At 30.3% G+C, this 21,351-nt stretch overlaps 1 protein-coding gene across 1 annotated transcript in view; it reads right to left on the bottom strand.

Moving 5' to 3' along the window:
* Positions 1 to 2,258: 2,258 nt before the first annotated feature.
* The window catches only part of LOC129219052 (glycosyltransferase 25 family member-like), a 52,764-nt gene continuing 33,671 nt past the window's right edge, over positions 2,259 to 21,351 (bottom strand). The window contains exons 6-11 of the mRNA XM_054853372.1: positions 19,965 to 20,167; positions 19,758 to 19,864; positions 19,289 to 19,421; positions 17,437 to 17,564; positions 9,842 to 10,048; positions 2,259 to 9,063 (exon numbers count right to left, since the gene is read on the bottom strand). Of these exons, the coding sequence (XP_054709347.1) occupies positions 8,907 to 9,063; positions 9,842 to 10,048; positions 17,437 to 17,564; positions 19,289 to 19,421; positions 19,758 to 19,864; positions 19,965 to 20,167 (935 nt within the window). The 3' untranslated portion in view covers positions 2,259 to 8,906. The remainder of the gene's footprint in view (positions 9,064 to 9,841; positions 10,049 to 17,436; positions 17,565 to 19,288; positions 19,422 to 19,757; positions 19,865 to 19,964; positions 20,168 to 21,351) is intronic.

Genomic DNA, 21,351 nt, shown 5'->3' with positions numbered 1-21,351 from the left:
TTCAAGAATTCAATTACAGTAAAACCCCTCCTAACGGACACCCCTCAAGTGTGGAGACCCCTCTTATATGGACATTTTTTAATTCCTCGATTCCAATGCAAATATTATTAAACCCTTGTCCTGCGGACACCTCTCTATCACGGACAAAAAATTTTGTCCCGTTAGTGTTCGCATTAGAGGGGTTTTACTGTACATCATTAATTTAGCTTAGAAAATACAATAATCAAGGAAAAAAGATCTTTTGTACGATGCAATTTTTGCATTAAATATTGCAAAACACCCACTGTTTTGCTTTAAAATGTCAAGTCAGTTATCTGTTGAATTTCTCAAATACTAATATCGTTTTTTACCTATTTTGCACCGTATCAGCTGAATTCGACTATCTCCAGATGATCAGAAGTTTACTGTATCACCTTTAAAGCTCACTGTAATAAATGAATAGATTATTTCAGAAAGGGCATAAGTCCAACTAATGTAACTTTCCAGGAATCAATAAAAAGTGATTATTTCATTCAGAAATGAACTAAATTCTACGAAAATTTTTGTGACTAATCTAGCCACAAGTAGGACATTATCTCACCTTAAATTATGTTTCATTTCGTCACTGAAATTAATTACAATTTTTTTAATAATTTTTTACTAATGCCCTTTCTGCAATAAATATCCTGAAAGTCTAGTTTAGAGTGATGAAAATGTAAATAAAGTGAAACAGACTTGTTTTAAACTGATTTATGGTAGTAAAAAATAATATAACAAAGTGACAAAAATAATTAGTGAAGTCCTTATTCATAAATTCATTATCTTAAGAAAATACATTGTGTATTTTCCTCTTTCTCTTGTCTTGTTTTAGTGAAATAATAAAAAAAGATTCTGCCATAAAAAAAATTAAAAATGTATAAAAACTAACAAACTGAGATAAAAAGCAAAAGTTTTACATGTGTGTATTAAACTATATTCATATTCACCAAATACATCCTCTATGAAAATATTTTTTTCTATCATTCTCTTGTCTAGTTTTGTGTACCAAGTTCGATGTACATATTAGTATGACTATGTTCAAAATTGCACTAAATAATCATCTCAATATTTGTTATTTCTTCCAACAACATGAAAATTTTCCCTTTATACTCATTATTGGCAAAGGTAGTTCAACCAACAAGCGTTACTTTGCAATATTCTCTTGAAAGCCATCTATAAAATAACTAGCCTGAACTGTTCCTTTGATGTTCTATCAAATATTTAAACATTATGGATGTTGATAATTGAAAACATTTGTCGCCCTGTAGAATCTATTTCTAAAATCTCAATTTGGGAGATAAGTCCTGTTAAAAAAATGAAAAGCACCTGTTTTAGCAGTTACAGATTTCATTGTTTTCAACAGATGTGACGTTGAATCTTGATATAATTTCAGAATTTCACTTACAAGAGATTGGATTCACATGGTAATAATCTGTCATATTTGTATAACATAAGTTATACTGTCCCAAAATCCCGGTCGCAAAGGAGAAACAAACGTCCTCTCAGAGGAAAGTCAACAGCAATGTTGTTAAATTTCTTCAGTGTTATTTCTAGAAAAAGTCTCCTACAGTGTTGTTCTTATTTTGACCAGTGTATATCTCACTGAAAGCATACAGTTTTATCGCAGTTCCTAGAGTGATGTTAAACCCATGAGAAATTAGCGAAATTTCATTCCGATTCTGTGATTTCGAATCCCCCCTAACTGACGAATATACCATTACCTAAATGATGCTGGAACAAACGAGTTATTTGTTTTTACTTCTTTACGCCAAAAAATCTCTTTCTTCTATGATCTTGCCATTGCATCTTACTATTTCTTCCTTAGCGTGCAAAAAGGGCATAAGTCTGGGTCTTATGCCCTTTCTGCACTAAAAGAAAAATGTGACCTTTAAATAAAGTGCTTTGTCGTGCAAGGATTGACTTCTCTGCTACACTAGTTGATGTCTCTACATACAAATATGGGAAAACCACAGCTAACTCAATTTTGAAAAAAATACGTGATCCCTTTCTGCAATAATCAATTCAAATATTGCATTGAAACTAGTAAAGGCAATCTTTAACATAAATAATTTCAAATTAAGATATTTTCTACTAAGCCCCATTAATATCTAGTGTATAAATGTGGTAAAAGTCTTCATAAAGATCACTTTGGATGAATCTTGCAGTTAGCTACAAGAAATGAATGGACCCTTAAAATAATACATTTCATCAAGAAATATGAAACTATTTTGCTTAAAAACTTTATTTCAGCATTATAAAACAGGATTTATAGAAATCAAAGGAAAAAAAGATACATTTTATACTTTCTAATTTTCATAATATTTCTTTTGTTTGGCACTTGGAATATCACATATCTTTTATTAACTCTCTGAGGGTCTTGTGCAATAATATTTCAGAATATCTTTCATTAATGGTTATGCATACATCATACTTACTGGTGATTAGAAAATAAAACAGGACTATCAGAGTGTTAAAAAAAGATTTAAATGGCTAGAGTAATGTGTTATTGCCCATTCTGCAAATATTTTTCTTTTAAAATGAACATTAAAAAAACAGACATATAACAGGGGTTCAATAAAAAGCTGCCCTTAAAAATATGATTTAAAACAAATAAAATGAAATTGCTAAAAAGTTATGAATCTCTGATAGCATTTTATGCAAAGATATTGTCATAAGTTATATAAAAGAATTATCTGTAAAACAATGTCAACAGAAACATGTATGAAAAAAGTCAATTAGATTGGAAATTTAAAGGCATCCTGTTTTCTGTTTCTCTAGTTTCTGATGGAAGTTTTAAACAATGATCTAATTTCAGTGTCAAGAATTCAGCAGAAAATTCATAGACGCTCAGTGAGCTTCTATGAACTTCGCATACTAAACATAACATTGATGATTTGCACATTTACAGTAAACTCCAGGTTATCGTCAGGCGGCTTATCTGCCACCTTTCACACATTTTTTTCTTTAAAAAAAATAAATAAATATTTACTACTACTTACCGCCGATAATTAACTAAATGTAGATAAATTCAAACATATTAAATTAACAAGCGCCAAAATTCTATTTCTAGGCATTCCTATTACTTTCTTACCCCCCTCACTTCTAATGACCTTCCATGGTCACCAAAACCTGTCTAGTTAAAATCTGCTTTTTAAACGTACACTACTTACTGCTTTTTTAGATCTACCCTACTTAAGTGAGCAATTGATTGACCAGACCAGTCTTGTTCAAAAAACCTCTCCCCTTCCCTACGCATTTTTGGTGTAACTTGCTTGATCCATTTCAGTTAATTTGTTTGCATTTGTACGTAATCCATTTGCAATAATGAGCAATCCTTTTTTAGCTTTTACATACATTTTTTATGCACTATTATCAATTCAGCTATTGTTTAAATGCTTGAAAGTGTTATTGATCTTTCTAAAGGTATTGCATTTACATGGAAATGTCAATTAAAAATTATTACACAGGGTTGTCATAATTTGAGTACCCCTGTTAAGACCTGCATAGAACTTGTTCCAATAGATGTAAATAATTTTAACTTGATACATATGTTATAGGGACAAGAAATCTGCAATAAAATAGCAGTTCAAAGTTTTACCACCTTGTCAGAAAGTGATAGAAAAACAAAGAAAAAAAAAACACTATTCAATCAAAGCATTTGCTTAATGTGCATTCAACCGATTGGTATCTATTATATCATACAAATAAGTAAATGTTATGAAACCTAGTGGCTCAGTGGTAGCGCTTCGCGCTCCCAGGCGGCAGGTCCAGGTTCTATTCCCAGGTCATGCATGGGTTGACTCGGCCATTCATCCCTTCAATGGGTCAATAAAATGAGTACCAAGCATGCTTGGGAACTAAATCCAGGGGGTTCCACATTTGGCTGACCACCTAACTCGAACATCTGCCTAGCACCCAGAGCCCTTGGTCAGGAAGACTGAGATGGGCTGTTGTGTCACTGGGTTTGGTGTTTTAAGAGTGTGTTAGAGAAGAGAGTATGAAAATTTAGAGCACAGGAGTAAATTACTTGAAATGCATTCAGTACCATGTCTTTTGGAAAGAAAGATTGAGCTATACTGATAAAGCCATTTTATAAAATCGACAGTAGTTATGAACTGCATTGCGAGAATATTGGGCTTCAAAAGCTTACGAAAAGGACCTATGTCAAAGCAAGTTTTGTAAAAGATATGATCATTTTTAAATTAATTCTATGGTAACAAGATTTAAACATGTGCTTATTAAGCAAAAGCAGGGGTTAAATACATTGCTTTGTTTCCAATTTGTATGTGTTTTTTTTTTTTTTCATACATACCTTCAAAAGATAGTAAAATTATTGCAGATGTTCCCCATCCAATATCTACTGAGTTTTTATGACATACTTCCATTAGAATAAGCTTTATCCGGACCTAAACATCAATTTTGAACACACTGAACACTGCTGCAAATCTAAAGTGGGGATCAATTTTATGCATGCATTAAACAAAACTGTAACAACTAGATTTTTGAACTTCCATTATAGTTTTCAAATAAAGCATAAAAAAGATAGCCTAATGCCACAATTTAAGTGAAACCTAAATATACATAAGCATACATGTACATATCAGCCTAAAAACTACTTTATTTACAATACTTCTAAATAATAAGTATCATATAAATGTTTCACCAAAAAAGTACGAATTGCTATTTTCCTTTTGCAGATTTTTCAGAAAAAATTAACTGTGTAACAAAAGATAATATTTGGATACATATAAAAGATTTATAAATCCCTCTGGAGTTACAAAACACTAGAAAAAAAAACTAAGACAAATTTTTAAAAAACGAACCTTGCACTAAATACAGAAACAATTCAAGTTTATTCACAGCCCTTATAGCAGTTACATGCATAAATGGTCACATAACATATGCAGTAGTCCAGTTTCTGTCCGAGCACATTCAACAGGGTAGAATGCTATTGGTGACACGTAATCATTTTATACAGTTTTGCTAAATCACGAGACAAAGGAGTTAACAAAACAAGGTTTTTTACTCAATACCATCAAGTTCCCTGTTGATTAGGGTGAGTTAAAATATTGGACTGGCCACTTTTGCCATAACAAATGATGATAGATGCACTACCTAAGTTCCAATTTGGATACTGAGACATAAGAGCAAATTGAGAAAGAGAGCACAGTGCCATTAGAGAATAAATTATTAAGATCAGAATACACAAGAATTACAGAATATAGAAAGATTAGAAGTGTTTATGAGAGACCTTTATCTTGCAGTGTAATCTGAAGATGAAAACGATGATATACAAGGTGTCCCATCAACAAGGGATAAACACTACTAGATTCCTTGCTTGGAGTACATAAAAAAATCCCCAAAGAACTGCATAGCTATGACCATGATTTTAGAGAAGACTGAGAGAGAAAAGTATGATAACATGGGCAGTACACAAGAAAAAAATCTTTAAAGAAATGTGACCATTGGTATTAGCAAGAAGTTTACACCTAGGCACAGTTCGTTTCGTCAATGTTTTAAAATGTTATCAACATTATAAAAACCACTCTAAAACGTTTATGAAAGGTTTAAATGTGACGTATGAAACCTGAGATATGAAGGTGAGTGATCTTTACTGGTTCAAGGCGAACTACTCTAGGGGAAATTTAGCATCAGCATCTAGACTAAGAACAAAACACTGCAATACTTAATGGTTATGAAAATTATGTGAATCATATCGAATAGTTCTTTGTTAACTAGTAACTTAAGTATTCACAGAAAGGAGTTTCAGTAAACTGCAATTAATGACAAATCATTTAAAATCCTGAATGTAGCAACAGACACTAAAGGGTTTAAACTAAATAGAATTAATCTCTTTCATTATCTTTTGAACACATTCTTGAATAGCAAATGCGTTCACATGCATGAGATTTTCTTATTTTTCGTCTTATTCCACTTTTTTTCCCCTTTTTTGCTTGCATTCTAATTTTTTTCTTGTGTGTGTGTGTGTGTGTGTTTTTTTTTTTTTTTTGGTAGTAAAGGGAAAATTGCTAATCATGTCTCAAAATTAGGTTTAAAAGTAATACCAAAACAAATCAAGGTCTTTGTCCTATACGACATAACTTTAAGTAAGCTCAGTTAATTTGATTCAAATTAAAACCTGATCTCCAATAGGGGACAGGAGAACAACTCTGAGAATGGCATAACAGACTTAATGCAAGTGCTAAAACAAAGCAAGGTTTTTGTCTCATATCATATAATTTTCTCTGTTAATTTTATTCTAAAAGAGCCAAATTAAAATCTGACCTTTAATATTGGAAAAATGGAGAAATTGGAGAATAAACTTTTGTGATACATAACTTTACTAGCCAGTATGCAGATGAGAGTTTAACTCTTATTCAGTGGGAAGATATATCAATAAAACATTCTCATGTTCCAATAACAAAATAAATCCACAGAATTTAAAATATAGCATGAGATTTGAAGCTATGGAAGAAGAATGTAGCAAAGGATGGCAGACAATTGAAAATTTGTGCAAAGACCTTCTTGATTTACTCTAATGGCCAGCGAGACGGCAAAAAATTTTCTCCTAACGCTTCTTCTGATAATGAATATTTCTCTTGCTCAAATAATGAACTTACGAAACAACTAGAGAATTTGCTAGATTGTCTCATATAACTTCTCTGTTCATTTTATTCTAAAACAGCCAAATTAAAATCTGACCTTGAATATTAGAAGAATGGACTAATTGAAGATTACAATTTTGTGATGAATAGCTTTACTGGTCATTGTGCAGACAAGAGCTTGTTTCTTTTTCAGTGAGAAGATTAGCAAATTAAGAGCAGAGCAACTAGAAGGATGGCATGATGGAACTTCTTTGCGGAATTTCTGCATTTTTGCAGAGCAACTCTGCAAGATGCAGAGCAGTTGGCAGCCCTGCGATATGTGGCTCAGAAATAGCACCTACGTGTCAAAATGTGCAATCTTTTAGCATCCTTAACAGCATCTGAAATTTTTGCTTTCATAGCGTTCAACTGTCTGAACTGTCTTCAAAGTGTACAGCATTACTTTTTAATCTCAGTTTATTATAATCTAAAATTTTTAAGTTTTCATTTTGTGAAAACTAAATTCCTAAAAAAAGTATGTAAAATATTGTTCTTTACAAGAAATGAACCAATGTAATTTTAATGCCTTTCTATTAAAGATGAAATTTTAATCTGGTTATAATGTTAAATTTTTATTGAAGTTAAGAACATTAGTATAGTTTTAGGGGATTACAAAATTACTCAGAGGTAAAACAATTTCACCACAATGAGCCAAATTCAATTCCTTGATTCAACCTGATACCATAATTTAAAAATCCCATTTGTCCACCAAACTATGCCAGAAAATTGTTTTCAACATTAAAAACTTTCCCTTTTCTTAAACATCCACATGCTCTAATATGCCAAATAAAAACTATTAATTATTTTTTGAAGAATTAGGAAAAGATAGAGAAATAACAAAACACAATTTCTTGTTTTTCACCAGAGAGCATATCTTTGGTTTTAATTATGTTATGGATTTGGTTCTCATAACATTTCAGTTTTCAGTCCACATTTTCAGCTATAAATCTGCTCGACATTTTACATACATGTCAAGCAGAATTAAAACTGAAGTCTTAAGTGATTTTGTATGCACATTCTTTTAAATATTAGCAGTCATCTATCTCATGACTTTCTTCTTTTTTTTTCAGTAATCTCATGCTCGCAGACATAACAGAATGTTTTCAGTATAATATATAAGAGACATTGTATATTTACTTGGCCAAAGACATCCAAAGCTAGAGCTTACATCTGTTTGTTGAATATTGAGTCTCTTTAATGCAACATTGCAAAAAGAATTATAGTCATTTGACAATCCTCCAGTATATGCAAACATGTATAGATGTCTTGCCTGCTTCTGAACTTCTAGTGACACTTCCACTCAGAGTGAAATTGTTCATCAGTTCTTGATGTAGTGATAAACAGTGGCAGTAGTGCATCCCCAGAAATATAAATATACATTGTTATACTATAAACATACTAAATTTTTATCTCATTATTTCTGTGAATGTAACATGAATAAATATAAATGATATGGGAAGGTTCTTCACTAAAGATCTGCAATTCAACTTGTATTATGCAACATATGATGTGTCCAAGATATTCTTTTTTCAATAGTTACATCATGAAAAATATTTGGATATAGGGTCATAGGAGTGAAGCTGACTCTGGTTTTATACCAAAAAATTATGAAGAAAACAAAACAAAAAAATAAAAAATCCCCCCCCCCCCAAAAAAAAATTTTTTTTGATGATTTTTCAAATATTTTTGGGAATACCTTTACAAGCTACTCATCTTGCAACAAATGTTCATGTTTTTAAAATTTGCAGCTTTCTAACCACTCAGAAGCTTGTTAACTGTTATTATTATGCTCCCTTCCCCTCCAAATAAAAATAACAGCTACAAAACTGTCAGATTTTTTTTTTTTAAGAGGGGCGGGGGAGCTAGCTCTAAAAAGGAGGAGGGAGATGGGGTGAGAGGGTAGTCATAATTGGATTAAGGGGGTCATTTTACATTAGAATAAGCAAGAATGGTGTCAGAAGCATTTTGAGATTTTTTTTTTTTTGCAGTATTATCTGTTTTAAACAACATTTGATGATTCTTTTTGCTGATATTTTCCCCCCAAATATCTTGTTTCTATTTTTCACATAACACATATACAACAGACAGAGTAGGTAAATAAGTAAATGAGTATAAAAAAATAAGCAAAGTGTAAAGTTTAACATGTTCGACTAGAAGCATAAAAATTTGGCAAATTAAAAAGCTGCATTGCAGCTGTTGAACAGCACCATATATAAATATATAAAATATTCCTTAATGAGGGAATTATAATTCATCTTTTACAACTGAATGTGCAATATCAGAGTCTTCTGTATCACTCACATAATTTTCTTCACCAGTATAATGAGTTGGATAGACTAAAAGTGGATGAGCAGAGAATGCTTGTAGATTCCTTTTAGGGAAATAACCTTTCCATGTTTCCCTACATACAAAAATTAAAAAACATATATTAAAATAAAATAATCATTTTAATTTTAATATTTTTTAGGTTTACTACATTCATCAACTAATAGTAAAAAGAAAAAAAAACGTAGGAATTTTGAGCAAAGATGTAAGAGGCTAACATTTTCATATAAAAAATGGAAACACTTAATGCATTTGGACTTTTTAGATTATAATTTAATTTTCAATTTCTTGACATAATTAGGCTGAGTTTTTGGGACTTTACTGTATTGTTATTTTTAAAGAAACTAGTTCAGTTCCATGCAAAAATTAGCAATGAAAATATTTTTGATCAATTTATTACAGTATTAAAATATCCCTATTTTACATACAGAAAAGATATAAATACTTGTAAATCAGTATTTATGTTCCTTTCTCTCTCTATAACTTCACTTTTTTCAGTTATCAGCGGAAAACTTAACTTTTACAGCTGAAACTTCCTCTGCCAAAGGATAAGATTCATTCTTCAGAATTTGAACTAACATAGGTAGGTTTTTTTTCCCCTCACATATGTGCATTCAATTCAAGCACATGTACTGAAAAAGTTAAACTCCATTACATTAAAAAAGATTTGAAAATTCATTTTCTCTAAATCTTCTAAGTTAAGTACTTGCTTTAATATGAAAAAAAAAAAACTGAGTAGGTATGTATAAAATCTCTATTCAAGACAATTCAATTATTAAGTAGCATAAAAGAGTCGCTGGAAATAACTAATGCTTGCAGCTAATAAAGCAGAGAATACTTTAAGCAACACTTACTCAGGATGGCGATCAAACATAATGGGTAAAAATTCATCAACAGGAACTAATTTCGGCAAAGGATTAGCAGAAACTAACTTTCTGGCTCCTTCCAATGTTATTAAATAGCTCAAAGTCCAGTATGAGTATTCCACATGAACAAGAAGATTGTTTGTTCCTTTAACATACGGTTCAGGGTCCTCAGACAGACGTTTTCTTCCAAGATAGCTAAAGTTTTCAAAATGTTATGTATTTTTAAATCACACAAGATAAAAACATGTTTCAAAGCAAGATTTCTCTCATGAAGTACTAAATATTAAATTCGTTGAATGCATCTTTATACCACTGAATTGAACTATTTTATTCTCAATAGAATTCAATAAAAAAAAGTAATAAAGTAATCCATTGAACTTCTGATTGATCAATAATGGTTATTAAAATTTGGGTGTAATAGTTTCCTAAAAGCTTCAAATGCTACACTTAGTTTGGTGTTTTTGCAAACGTTTCTACACTGCAATTTGAAATGACATATCATGTGTCTAAATACGCAGAAATGAAGACATCATTACTAAGGAGAAAAACTCCTTTATACATTTACAATTTTTTCTTACATAAGATAATAGACAGGCAAATAACATGAGACTAGTTTAAATGCTTTCAGGGTGTGCTTTTTGAAGGTATGAAGTAGAATACTGTACTTGATGATATCCCTGCAAGCAGGGCCTGATTTAGGGGAGGGCAGGCTGGGCTACTGCCCCTGGGCCTCCACAACAAAGGGGCCCCCACAATAAAATTTTTACAAGATATCCTAACTTTCACGGGTCAAAAAACACAAAAATATCGGATATACACATATATATCAAAATATTCAGATATTTATCAAAGTATCGGATATTTTCGAAAATATGATGATCTTTTTAGACCTTGATTAGGAGCCTCCACACTTCCAAATCCGGGCCTGCCTGCAACACTGACAAAAAAAAAATTTTTTTTTTGGCTAGTACTTATAGAGCATACAAACACTGCAAAAAAAGAAACACTTTGAAAATTGCCAGCTAATAAAATTGATATGATGCATTGTTTGCTAATTACAGAATTGAAAATTATTTTCAGACATTGATATAAACTAATTATTGTATGAAATAAGGTTTTGTACTTATGACTAACACTTCCTATACAGCCAGAAAGAAATTGAAAATGACATTGCTTACAATATAGGCTATTAATGAGATACTCACAATAATTCTCTCTAATTAGAGTGATATACAAATCTAATTTTTTGTTATGTATTTCAAATAGCACATTGGTTGATTAAAATTAATTTAATTAACTATAACTACCTGGGTATTTAAGAAAAGAAATTTCCCTAATTGGTCATAGGGTGAACTATTAATTATAATTATCATTAGTCAGAAGATGCCACTACCTATATTTTAAGTAATGAAATAATTGTAAGGAGGAGAAACACACATTTTGACTTAATTAAAAATTAACATGTGTATTAAAAGATTGAAATAGGTTTGTTTAAAACATTTCAATGCCAGTTTAGTAGTTGTGCAAATTATTATATTTCAATCAGTGGCATTCGACCTCTTTTTCTTTTGGAATACACATACACAAAATAAATATAATAAAATCCTGTTACAACGAACTCCAAGGGATTGAAACAAAAAAAAAAAAAAAATCATTTTAATGGAATATCATCTTAAAACTTTCTTTATTTTTATAAAAGTATCAATTTTGCCAATTTGCACTCTCTAATAAAATTTGATCTACAACATTTACCGTTACTTACGATCTAAATAAAATGTAAACACATTATTCTGAAAAAACAAAGAGAAAAATATTGAGCACTGAACTTTTATTCATTGGCTAATTTTCAGAAAAAGTGTTATTATGTATGAGAGATTTGGTCCCAGAGGACATTATAGAAGATTCTAATTTGTTAACAGCACTTGCACCACATGAAAAGTTGAAAACGTGCTGATCCCCTTTCGAATTTGTTAGGTGCTTTATATTTAGTGTGCAAAAATTGACTGTGTTTGGCTACACACTGACTTGCGTTGTCACACATCAACTTAGGTTTCAGCATGAACAGATTTCCAGCTTGAATGGCTCTGTTTCAAAAGTAAAAATGGAGTTTTTACATTAAGACTTGTGAAAGTAGTTTTTTAGTTTTCTAAATCAGCATTAAGAAAAAATATTCCAACTGAAAGTGAGAAAAACATTTTGTTGTAATGAATTTTTGAAAAAAATCTCTTTGTTAAAACAAATTTTTTATACATTATCTTAATGGGTTCTAAAACGGGACCGCACGTTTTCTTCATTGTGACCAATATTTCGTTGCATCAGTATTAGTTGTAACGGGATTTCATTATATTTCTCACACACTGCTACACCAAAATTAATGAGCATTTCTTGAACAAAGTTTCTGAATCGATCTAACAAACTTTTTCGTAGGGCCAAATCAAATTCGAATTGCTCAGGAAAAAGAAAAAAGTGCTATTTTAGGTGTCCCACACACAAAAAAAAGTAATAATAAGTTTCTACCACGGATACTCAGGTTCTAGACTAACTTCATGAAATGACTTGACGGGCTGCAGTTTGTTGGTTTCATTTACTTTCTACAAGCCAATTTTGAAGGCTAGGTAATCACCATATGCTCTTGCAGATAGTAGGCTTATTAGGAAATTACAGTCTCTCTGCATATTATTAAATAGGACCACCTTCGATTTTAGCGATCATGTAAGGACTTGCTGACAACTAGGTGAGATATTTTTTAATTTGTCATCAACTTTGTCTAGGAATCAATTGCTCCAACTCCTTTCTTTGTCCCTAGCATGTTTAAAATTGGATTTTCTACCCCCTCCCCCCCTCAATTGGGTTAAACCATATTGCTATGACAAACTTAGGTCACAGGGTAAAAAATACTCAAAATAGCATAAAAAAAGTTTTTTTTTAAATAAATTTATTGAAAGTTAGAGCTTGAAATACCAGGGTTGTTTGGTTTAAACCACAGTTGAAACCAAATGTTTTTTATTTTTATTATTTATTTATTTATTTATTTATTTATTTATTTTTTTTGAAAAACTGAATCAATTTTCCCCAAATGTTTACTTGAATTTTACATGTGATTGGCAGATGTAAAATCCAATTAATGCAAAGTAACCAGCAAAGCTTTAGAGATAAATTACATAATAATAAATTTGCAAACTTTTTTTTTAATGTAATGCAAATTTGCTACCTAGTTTTTTTTTTTTTTTTTTTTTTTTTTTTCTTAAATCAATGCAACTTTTCTTATTAGGAAATTAATATATGGCTGACCAACTATGTTTTTCTAAAATTAGATAGGGAACAAATCCTAGTAGTTTATTGTCTCTTTATCTATTCATTTATTTTTCTTTCATTTTTCTTTTACATTTTAAAATAGCCTAGCCAAAATTTCATTTTACTAGCTAATTTGCTTAATTGCTTAAAAGTTCTAAAGATAAATTGAGAATTATTTAAGCAATCTGTAGTGTATATAAATCTTAACTATGTATTTAAATGAAAAAGGAAAAAAAAAATCTTTGCACACTTTTTGACATTCACAATAGATGATGCAGTTTGAGCAAGAAAAAAGAAATATTTATAAAATTTTGAAAGCAGAAAGTATTTCTGCAACTCTGTGCTCTTATAACAAAATTTAATGTCGAGTTTTCCCCCACTTCTTAAAAACATTTTTAATCCCAATATAATAAAAGGATGATGTATGAATAGTAGAAGAATAAGTTAACATTAATTTTCAATAGTAAAATGTCTTCATTATTGAAATGTGTTAAAAGTACAGTTCCGTTATTTGGATTTGTATTGTAAAAAATACGGAAGAAATCAGGATTGGAAAAAAACTTCAGAACTAGTCTTTTTATTTGAGGGTTTTAGCTGAAATGTTTTTTTTTTTTTTTTTTTTTTATTTTTTTTTAAGAAATTGTATTCCTAAATGCATTAAACCAGGAGAAATAATGTCTGCAATGAAAAACAATGATTTTTTTAAAGCCTATGTGTATATGTGTCCTATTTGTATGTCTTTTCAATGATTCATTTATGTAAATTATTACATGACCTGTAACTTTCCTTTTTATCTTTGAACAAAATGTTTGTTAATCTTTTGATTTTTAAAATTGTGTAATGTACATTGCACATCAGACTTGTGATTCATTTGTAGGTTCTGCAAAATACTTTCTATGCTTAGAATACTTGATTTTAATTTTTCTTTTATTAATAAATTTATCTAGAAAGCTATAATTATGAGGAAACTTATTTACAAGATTTTATTCTTGGTTATTTATAACTATGTCTTAACTTTCACAGTAGGGTTGGTTGGGGGAAGTGGGTCACTCCCCCCCCCCCCTCATACTACAACAAGAATTTTTGTATAAAATATTAATAAGTGTTAAGAGGAGGGGTCCCACTATCCCCATAAGTTTTTGCTAGTAGGGGTAAGTAGGTCCCCTTGCTATGGGGTAAGTAGGTCCCCTTGCTATGGGGTAACTGGGTCCTTTGATAATGAGTATTTCAAAATCAAAAGCAATTCTGATTAAATATTTGTATTAGTGAAATACAGGAAAACTACGATGACCTAGTATTCAGTAACAAAAACTGCTAAAGCTAGTGATTATGCTTTGAAATGGTAAGTTTTTATTGGCTGGTGCAGAGGATGATGGGGAATTATTATTGAGAATGAAGTCCATTATGATAATAGTTCTTACTTCTCACACTTTAAACAGATGCAACCATTTAATGTTTCCAATTTCTTTTTTAGCTGATAGCTTTGGCTAATTTACCGAAATTGACTTGAATTAACTGCATGACATTTATTCAACACACCTTTATTTGTTAAAAGTAAAATATGTATCTATAGGCTTTCAATAAATTTCACATATGAAATTGTTTTGTTTTTTGTTATACAAAATTTTGTCATACAGATTTACAAGACAGTAAATATCTCGTAAATAGATGCGCTTACAAAAAAATAATTCAAACTAAAAATTTACATACTGTACCAAGTAAAACCACCATACCCTTTTTAGGATATACTTAATTCAAATTTAAATAAAAGGAGGTGACCCACTTATCCCTTATTATGGGGTAAGTGGAACACCCATCTGATTTTATTTTAATATAATCATTAAGAATATTTAAGCATATTTTTAGAAAATAATGATGAACTTTAGTTCATTAATAATGTCCAAGATAAAATAAGGCAATAAGTTTCAATTTTTTGTTTCAAAACTTTTGTACAAACTTTCAAAAGCAAACTGCTCTCAAAAGGAGTCCCACTTACCCCAACCGAACCTAAATTATTTCTTTGATTATTCATCTGTGCCAAGGTCTATTTATTAAATTTATGGCATTTTTTAGAAGTTAAAGATTTTCAAATAATATCTCTCCTATAGATAGCGCTACTTATGAGGAAATGAAATTACAAGATATTACTTTTAATTATTTAATAAGTCTTCAAGTAATCAATTATAAATGTGAATATTAAACATTCATTAACAATTAAATCATTAAATAGTCATGAATCTCGAAAAATAAAATTGTTCTTTTTACAAATAGTGTTTAAAACCAAATAAACCTGGTTTAAACAAAAAAAAAAAAAATGTTCTTTTGGGGGGGGAGGGGGTCTAACTCTGTGAGATATATTCAGCAAACACTGAATCTGTATACTAAATGCAATATTTTAAAGATGTACAGTATTATTGAAATAATCACCACAAACAAACACCTTATTTTGTTATTATGTAGCGTAAAGGTTACTTTTATTTCATTTTAAGGACCTGCAAATTTAATATACTTTAAATCTAAGTATGGAATAATTTATCACTCTGCAGCAATTCTCCTTCCCATTTGAATTTGGTTCCAATGTGCTCTTTTTTGGAGGAATCTTTAAAACTTGGCTTTCAGAATGAGATGCATAAGAACCTGCTCCTGGGCTCTGAGACTTTTTTCAAGATTCGGGAGAAAATAGTCTGATAATTGAAATATCAATCCGCGATATTTCTCCCACAATATGGTACCAATTTCAGTTTCATAAATAGTATTCCAATCAAAAATACAATATCTGGTTGCTTCCTTTAGGTACAACTAATAGGTAAAAATTTAACAACTTCATCAATAGTAGAACTGTTAAAATATCACCTTCCAAAACATGAAGAAAATTTCATGACCTGAGAGATTAAATTTCATGCATTTTACTCTACAGCTATATTTTAATAACACTCCTAAATCAAAGACCAGGCTCAGGACAAAAATTCCTACACAGTGAGAAATAATTTCATAATTATACTTGGAGTAGTTTAAATTGATACATCTCAAAAAGTATGAAAAAATCACCAAATTGAAAAAAATTAATTCCTAATTTTCTAACACAACTTTCAAGTATTTTTCATGCTATCGGCGATATTATGAGGCATTAAGCTCTGTGTTATGCTTTCTTCTTTCTTTTTCTTTTAATGGAAAGCAGGATACAAAATTTTCAAGAGAAATTTAAATTGAAAGCAATAAAAGCATATTTATATTTTTTTATTTTTTATTTCCATTACATAATTAAAAACAACTTACACTTGAATCACATTTAGTAATTTTCTATTAGTACCATTTACTAATGAAATCCAGTTTTCATGTCATTTCAGCTCAAAGACTAGTCCAAATAATTGTGATTTTTTATTTATTTATTTCAATGGCGAGGCAAATAAACAAATACAGACAAAAACCAAATGAACATAAACATGAAATTATACAAAGGAGTGAACAAAACACAAAAGAGATGAACCAGACCAAAGTCATTGCTTCAATAGTTGCCACGCATGCCAATTTGTAGACAGGTAGTAAAATCTGCCAAAAAAGAAAACCCCCGCCAAAACAAAGCTAGTCTTTTCCAAATTTGTTTAAATAGATATAACAAACTTTGAAACATCATTACTCATATGACAGGCCAGAGCAATTTGATTGGAATAACTGGGTACTTACAAGCCAGGTAATTGGTCTGCTCATTGCGATGAATAACCACAATGGCTTGGTTACACTGGAGAACTACTCTTAAGTTTTCTGTTCCAGGAGAGCGATGAGTTTACAATACTGAAGTATTTCAACTGAAAAGGGATTTCCTGACGAACTAATTGCTTGAATCGCAGCCTCAGAATCTCTAGTTTTTTAAATGTTGCAATGTTTTCTGAATGATTTTTTTTCATTGTATCTTGGCTAATTCTAGAATTAAATTAGATGCTTTAAATTTTCAAAACTATTGATCCCACTTAACTTTTACCAAGAGAAAAAAAAATGTTTTCTTTATTTTAAGTATAATGACATGAAAACAAAGAGAAAAACACTCAAATGAAAGAGAGAAACAAAAGTTAGACCACTTTTCGAATAATTAAGCATATAAAAGTACATTTGTTGGAACTTATAAAAGATCATTTTCAAACTTTCACATTATGCTGAATGATTCTTTGATTTTCAAAAGTAATTTCCCAAAGTTAAGTGTTTTTGTCAGTTATTGCTGTCCTCTTGCCATAGAATATAACATTTTGCCATGTAAATGCCAACTAAAATGAAAATAATTTAAGAATACTTACATTAAATCCCATACTAGGCCAATTTTTTGAATTTCCTTCAAAATTTTGTGCACTTTCTGTTTAAAATACGGTTCAAATCGTATATCATCTTCAAACACCAAAGCTGTTCGATGATGATTTTCAATAATCTGAAAATAAATTATGAAAATGGTATAAAATATATTTTGCACAAATCAATTGATGACACATATTCATTTACATTAAAATAAATATCAAGGATTGTGTGTGTCTGTCACAAAGATTTTTACAAAATAAACCATATTTTTAATAACTCTTAGGAAAACAACTGAAAAAATTAAATAAATGCACTAACTAAAATTTTCAGGTGAGTAATTGTACATACATTAGTATTCATACACACACATATGTATATACAGTAGACTGTCTATTATCTGAGCCCAATGCAAACGAGTTTTGCTTGAACCCAATTACACTACTACCAAAAAATAAGAAAAAAAAATCCCTTTTTCATTATAATGAAATCACTTCTTGAAGAATACTTTTTCAACTTTCTTTCTCCATTGTGCATTCGTCTGCAGAATTGAAGGTAATATGCATTTTAAAACCAGACTTCACAAAAGATGCATCTCCCACAGAGCAAGATAATCTACTGATCTGATATCCTCAAGGATGAGCAGAAGAATGTTATTACAAAACAAGTTAGCTATAAGATTATTGATAGGAATTTCAAACTCAAAGAGTGGGCGCAAGTTTAAAAAAGGGAGTGACAATGAATCTCATATCTTTCCAACTGGAAGTGGCACAGACAAACTGGAAATGATTTCCTCCCTCCACAAGTCTGTGATGCTCCAAAGGCTATATGTCATAGAACTAGATAACCTCACTCAGTCATCTACTTCCATGTTTGGTAAATGAGTTAATCCATTTGTATGATTGTGAGCATGTTAACCAATGAAGAGGATTGTTTTCAATGAATGCTGTGAGTGTGAACTGCGGAAGAATACGTTTTTTTTTTCTTTCCTGCTCCAACAACCATATAGAGCAGGTAGTTCAAAATACACTAATTTAAAATACACCCAAACCTGTTTTTATGCGGTGGATAGGGACGACATAAAAAAAAAATCGCATTAAAAAAATTGTTCGAAACTTCACGAGAAGCTATAAAAAGTTGTTTTCGCAACACAGTTAAAAAAGATTTTTTTATGTGGTGGATAGGGACCGCATAAAAAAAGTCTCACATAGAAAATAACGCAAACAGTTACATTTAAAAGAAATCAAAACAAACCAAGTGATTATAATTTTGTCGACTCCTGAAAAATTTCCCAAATAAGGAAATTTTTCTGAGGTCACAGTGACTTCTCATCGGGATGCCCCTGTCGTCACTTGAAGATAATACCTTGCACTCGTTTTATAAATAATTTCCCACATTTTATAAATAATGTTCATATACCACAGAAAAAAAAAATTGCACAAAAAAAGACCATACAAAAACAGGTTTGAGTGTATAAATATAATAACATCTCAGAATTTTAAAAGATTAACCAAGTTAAACAAAAAGTTATCTAATTAGGATGGTTTGGCTGCTCATTTTTAATGCTTCCACTTCACAGACCTCATATCAGAGCTCAATGGCATTGTGTGATAAAAGAGCCTAACCAGCTCTTTATTGGTTATCTTCTGTACTTCAAGCACATGCACTTGCACATGCTAAGAGAGCATAGCAAAAAATTACAAAAGTCAAATATTGCAAAATTTACAACTCACCCTAGTATAACAAATGGAGCCTAACAGTTTTTCAATAATAGTTTACAATAACAACATATAACATGACATAATATATTAAAATACACTTAAAATATAATTGCAAATTTTAAAAATAGAGATATCTTACATCTCGCCAAATGTTGTAATGGGACAAAAAGCATCCAATTTCTCCTTTGGTCAAAGGTCGTTTATGATATGGATCTGCATACTCTGGAAGCATTTTTATTCCCATTTGCTTTATGAATGTCTCATTCAGTGCTCTGTAATATTATGCAAAATCAATAACTTTCAATGAAATTCTGTAACAAATTTACAGCTTAATGTTTGAAAAAATGCATACGTAAAAACAATATAAAACAAATTGGATTAAAAAAGAGACTTTTTTTAGAGAAATTAGAATAAAAGAATCATAATATTGCTACTAATAAAGCAAGGGAATGCCTTGCAATAGAATCATTAAAATAATTTAAATGCAACAAATTCTAAGGCTATCTGAAGTATCTTTTGCTACAAGTATTTCAAAATTCACATCTTTACATGCAAAACAAATTAGCGAATAGGACAAAATATTGCTTGAAAGCAGTATGGAAACTTACTGGCCATCAAAAGCATCAAATAACTGAGCTGAAATTCCCAATACAGAGAGTGTGTTTAGCATTCTTTGCCTTTTATTCGGCCTTCGTGCTAAACTTATCAGATATACCTGTGTGTGAGTTTTAAAAATTATTGTAATTTTCTAACCATAAATATAAATAAACTCAGAGCCTACTTCTAATATTATACCAACAATTAATGATGCTTACTTTATCAAATCCTAATGTATCTGACATTTTAGCTGGATTAAAATGTGCCAATTCTTTTGGAACCTGAATGACAGGATAATCCAGCATGATTTCCACTTTTAAGTTGATAAGTTGTTCTCTATCATCTTCAAGGGTGTTTTCTTTTTCTAAGGGTGCAAGCATATATCCATATGGCTCTTTGTTGGATATGAACATTTTTACACCTGCAGGAAAGAAAAAAAATAATAAATGCAAAAGGCATTTAAGAATATCACACACCAACAACAATAGCAGCATATCTCAAAAAAGAGCAAGTTAGGAGACAATGAAGGTTTTACGTAATGCTTCTTTTAACTGATTTATGTTCAAATGTTACAATATAAGCAAAAGATTTATGATGTTCTGTTCTTAGTCTAAATTAATTGCAGTTTGAGTTCAAAAGATTTGCTTCTAAATTGGGATACTGTGTTCATTTGAGGATATCAAGGTGCTTACATCATTTGCAGAGTAAAAATCAAGCACTTTCTAAGACTCTTCGTAGCAAAACTCAAGAATGTCATTTCAATGAAATCAATCAAACCGAATTAAAAATAAGTTACATCACAAATAAAAAAAAAAAAAAGTATTTAAAACTATTTAATGTACAGTACTATAGCTGTAATGAATTAATTTGATATTCAATACAGTAAAAAAATCTTGCGATTGTGAATTTGAAAAACATGTCTGAAACCTTAGTTATATATAATCCATTTTTTAGTTTTAGAAGTAAAACAGATTTGTGGGAGAAAAGTAAGCTACAAACAAGTAAAACTTAAATTACATTTAATATTTGTAAATCAGCACATTGAATTGAAAACATATTAAAGTTAATACTAGTTTAAAATTGAACTTCTTAATCTTAAAAAATTTTCAGATATCAATAATAAATCTTTTTTTTTCTTTTTTTTTTTAGTATTTTTAGCTACACTTTTTATGATGATTATTATTATTTTCAAAACTGAGCAATTTCTCTTGATTTTCTACAGCAATTTTTCGAAAGCTGTTAAAATTTACAAAAAGTGAAAAGTTTCTTGGTTTGGCTTGGGATAAAAGTTAATTAGCATATTTTATCAAAGCAGATATTTCAGTTCTTGACTCATGTGGATGAGAAAATCAAGAACTTTCTAGGTGGTTGCACATTGTTTCAATTTTCCAAGGCCATGAAAAAAGAAGAAATGTACCATTATTACCACCATATATTACCATATTATTTCATTCCAGACTGTCCTAAAGGAATTTTTGGTATCTTAACAGCTATTATTAAAGTTTTTAAAAGTATCTAAGAAAATGTAGATTGGAGGCATAAAATTGAAAAGAAATATGGGGTGGGGGGAGCTCAGCTCCTGTGAGCTCCTATGCCAACTAAGCC

The sequence above is a fragment of the Uloborus diversus genome, chromosome 3, assembly GCF_026930045.1.
Source record: "Uloborus diversus isolate 005 chromosome 3, Udiv.v.3.1, whole genome shotgun sequence".
Lineage (NCBI taxonomy): Eukaryota > Metazoa > Arthropoda > Arachnida > Araneae > Uloboridae > Uloborus > Uloborus diversus.
The sequence above is the reverse complement of the archived record's forward strand: the minus strand, read 5'-3'. Positions and strand labels throughout refer to the sequence as shown.